Source organism: Chaetomium globosum, genomic scaffold, assembly GCF_000143365.1.
Source record: "Chaetomium globosum CBS 148.51 scaffold_8 genomic scaffold, whole genome shotgun sequence".
NCBI lineage: Eukaryota > Fungi > Ascomycota > Sordariomycetes > Sordariales > Chaetomiaceae > Chaetomium > Chaetomium globosum.
Window position 1 is genome coordinate 164,661 of NT_165983.1, and position 2,833 is coordinate 167,493.

The 2,833-nt window shown below is 55.1% G+C and overlaps 1 protein-coding gene across 1 annotated transcript in view; it reads right to left on the minus strand.

Moving 5' to 3' along the window:
* The window catches only part of CHGG_10775 (uncharacterized protein), a gene marked incomplete at both ends in the record, with an annotated part of 2,252 nt that extends 1,375 nt beyond the window's left edge, over positions 1-877 (minus strand). Inside the window, 2 exons of the mRNA XM_001226041.1 lie at positions 23-418; positions 668-877. Coding sequence (XP_001226042.1) covers positions 23-418; positions 668-877 — 606 coding nt within the window. The remainder of the gene's footprint in view (positions 1-22; positions 419-667) is intronic.
* Between the last annotated feature and the right edge of the window lie 1,956 nt (positions 878-2,833).

Below are 2,833 nucleotides of genomic sequence, written 5' to 3' on the forward strand. Positions count from 1 at the left end.
AAGGGGGTAGGCCATCGCCCACGAGCCGGAGCGGCCCCCCGTGGTCGTCGACCGTGAAGATGACGGTGTACTCGTCCGGGGACGCGTTGAGGTGCGCTAGGATCCGCGCCCGCGTGCGGTCCATGGCCTCGGTGGCCGCCGCGCTCGTAGGGTTGGACGAGTGTGGGTTGCCGTAGAGGTTCTGGGACAGCCGTTCATTGTGGTGACGAATCTGGGCCGAGGCGGCGAGCCCCGACCCGGTGTAGTCTAGGTACACGTGGCCTTGGGAGTCGAGGTAACTGTACTCGGTGGCCCGGAGCTCGTCCAGGCGGGCCGTGGCCTGATACTCCGGGTATCTGTCTGAGATGGTCGGCATTGTTCCGGTAGGAATCAGATGGTGAGAGATAGTGGCGTGATGGTGGCGCCCAAAAAGGCGTAGCTGTTGGTAGAGCTGCTAGACTGCTAGTGGAGTGCAATCACTAAGATATCGCAATAATCACTTGAGTCCGAGCCTGCTGAGCTCTGCCAGATCTGAGACCACCCTCGAATAGACAGAATAACGCATTGGTGGGCAGAAGGATTCAGTCCTGCCCTACTTGTAGTGCTCGCTTCACCCGCCACAAGTCCGAGGGTGGTTGTCAGCGCTGGCACTGCACCTCTGACTCGCGGGTTACCTGATCCCACACACCCTCTTCTCCGGGCAGGCGCCGGGTGGTTGACTCTCATGGTGTGTGACAAATATTCGTGCAAAACTTGGACTCGCTAGTACCTCGTTGTCCTTGTGCTTGCCGATCGGGATGCCTGCTGACGCTCGCCCGAAGTGGCTAGTCGCTGGCTGACACTTGTCCTCCCGTTCCCCTTTCGCGGTCCTTGGGTGTGGTTGCACATTTGCGGACATTTTGAGGCGTGGAATCTTCATGATGACGCATATTATGCTCGGTGAGGGTTGCAAAGCACCTCCATAGGTTCACAGGAAGGGGGGGTGGGAGATGTGCCTTGCAGCCAACGGCCCCCTCCCTCCCGGATCTTGACCGGGCCCTTTCCCGTTATCAGTCAATCAGGATGGAGATATTTGCATGCAAACGAATTTGCGGTTACTGGTGGAGTGATAGTCGGGCGTTTATCTGCCTTACCTGCGGTCTGCTTCCCCTGAATATCGTTGAGCTGGTCGGAAGACCACCCACTTGCCAGGTCGTTTTCTCTATTCGGAAATACTAGGCGTGTTAGTCACGCGGACCGTGTCCGCCCTGGAAGTATTGGGCGGCCTGTTCTCAGCTGTCCTCGGGTGCCTTGCAGGGCAATACGTACGGGGCTGAACCTGAAGCTGGACATGGGTTGCAGGATGCGGAAACGGCGGCCGGCTCGCCTCCCTCGCCTAGCTGGTGTGACCACTCAGAAACGAATTTTCAATTATTTCTGTAATTCCCATGGAGCTGACAATGGGGCGGCGCATGCCCAATCAGGTCAGCAGAACGACCAGACTTGCGTGGGCGTGTGGCTCAGTGCCCAGTCGGCACATGTCGGAGTTCCGTTTCCCCAGGCTCCTACTCCCGCCATTCCGACGGCTGGGGTCGGGTTTCGACTCATGGGTTGAAAGATATGTCTGCTCATAAGTAGTAACATGATGCATGTTTTCATCAGCGTTGTTATAAACTTATATTTAAATTGTTAGCCCCAGTATGGTCAGCTCGGACTTGTACGTCGCGAAGAGCTCGGTCATGGGCCACAGTTCCTGTGAGAAAATGTCTAAACAGTCCAGGAACGTTGTTGATCTGCACGTGGTGGTCAGCGCTATTGAAGTTAGGAAACGGAAAGTTGGTGTTGTGACGGACTAACCCCGGGGTTCCCATCCCAATGCAACTCTAAACCAACAAGTGCTGGCTTTGAATATTTGGACCCCAACTCGTCGTCAGCTGTTCAAGGGCACGACAATATTGGTGCGGATGGGCCAGTATTGCCTGATGGGCGGCAGCCAAGCCAACTGGAACTGAGCCGCCACAGGGTTGCAACGGTATGAAATGCGTTGGAGAGTATATGTGATGAGAGGAGGAGGGGTGCAAGCTCTTGGGCCAGCCTCAGTGTGTCATTGGATGGAAGGAGAATTCGCAGAAGCGATGGAGGGAAGGACTTTTGGCCCAGACCAAGATGCGATGCAATATTCACTAGGCCAACTTGTATAACTCCTTCGGAAAGATTGCCCGGACACCCTTTACAGTCTTTCGGGCTGTTGAGCAAAGAACCCAAGACGGAGGCATACTCTTGGAAAACCCCTTTTCCTTTTACCTGGGATAATAGGGGTAATCAGGTGTCATAATCGCACGTCAAAATCACACAGCCCTAACCAGGTCGTCTCTTCTTAATAGTAGTATAACTGAGTGCAAATATTTATTTATTATTTCCTACACCGATATGCCCGTGGGCGCGCCGAGTCCTTCTACTGCTATTTACAAAGAGAAACCGTACCGTATAGGCCAGGATAAAAACCTCTGTCTACCACTTTGAGTCAACAATCTATGAATCCGTCATACTGCAAAAGAAAGGAGGCCCTTTGCCGGCCTCCGGGCCCTCTAGCCCTCCCCATCCACTGTTTCTAGCTCCAGCCTTCTGGCCAGCCTTGTACTCCAGTAGCCGGCCAGAGTCCATCAGCCAGCCAAGGACCTTCCTAACAAATCTTCTGCTCCGCGCACCTACTCCCCGTAATACGGTTTGTAAGGTCCCGATGTGACCGAATCTCTCTGCCGTCCCACGGCCTTTGTAACGGCGGGTCGGGGCACCAAACCACCAAGTGCTCCACCGTCTCCCTGCCTCTCCCGCACTCGCAATAGGGGGTGCGGACCCGGGACTTTCACTCTGA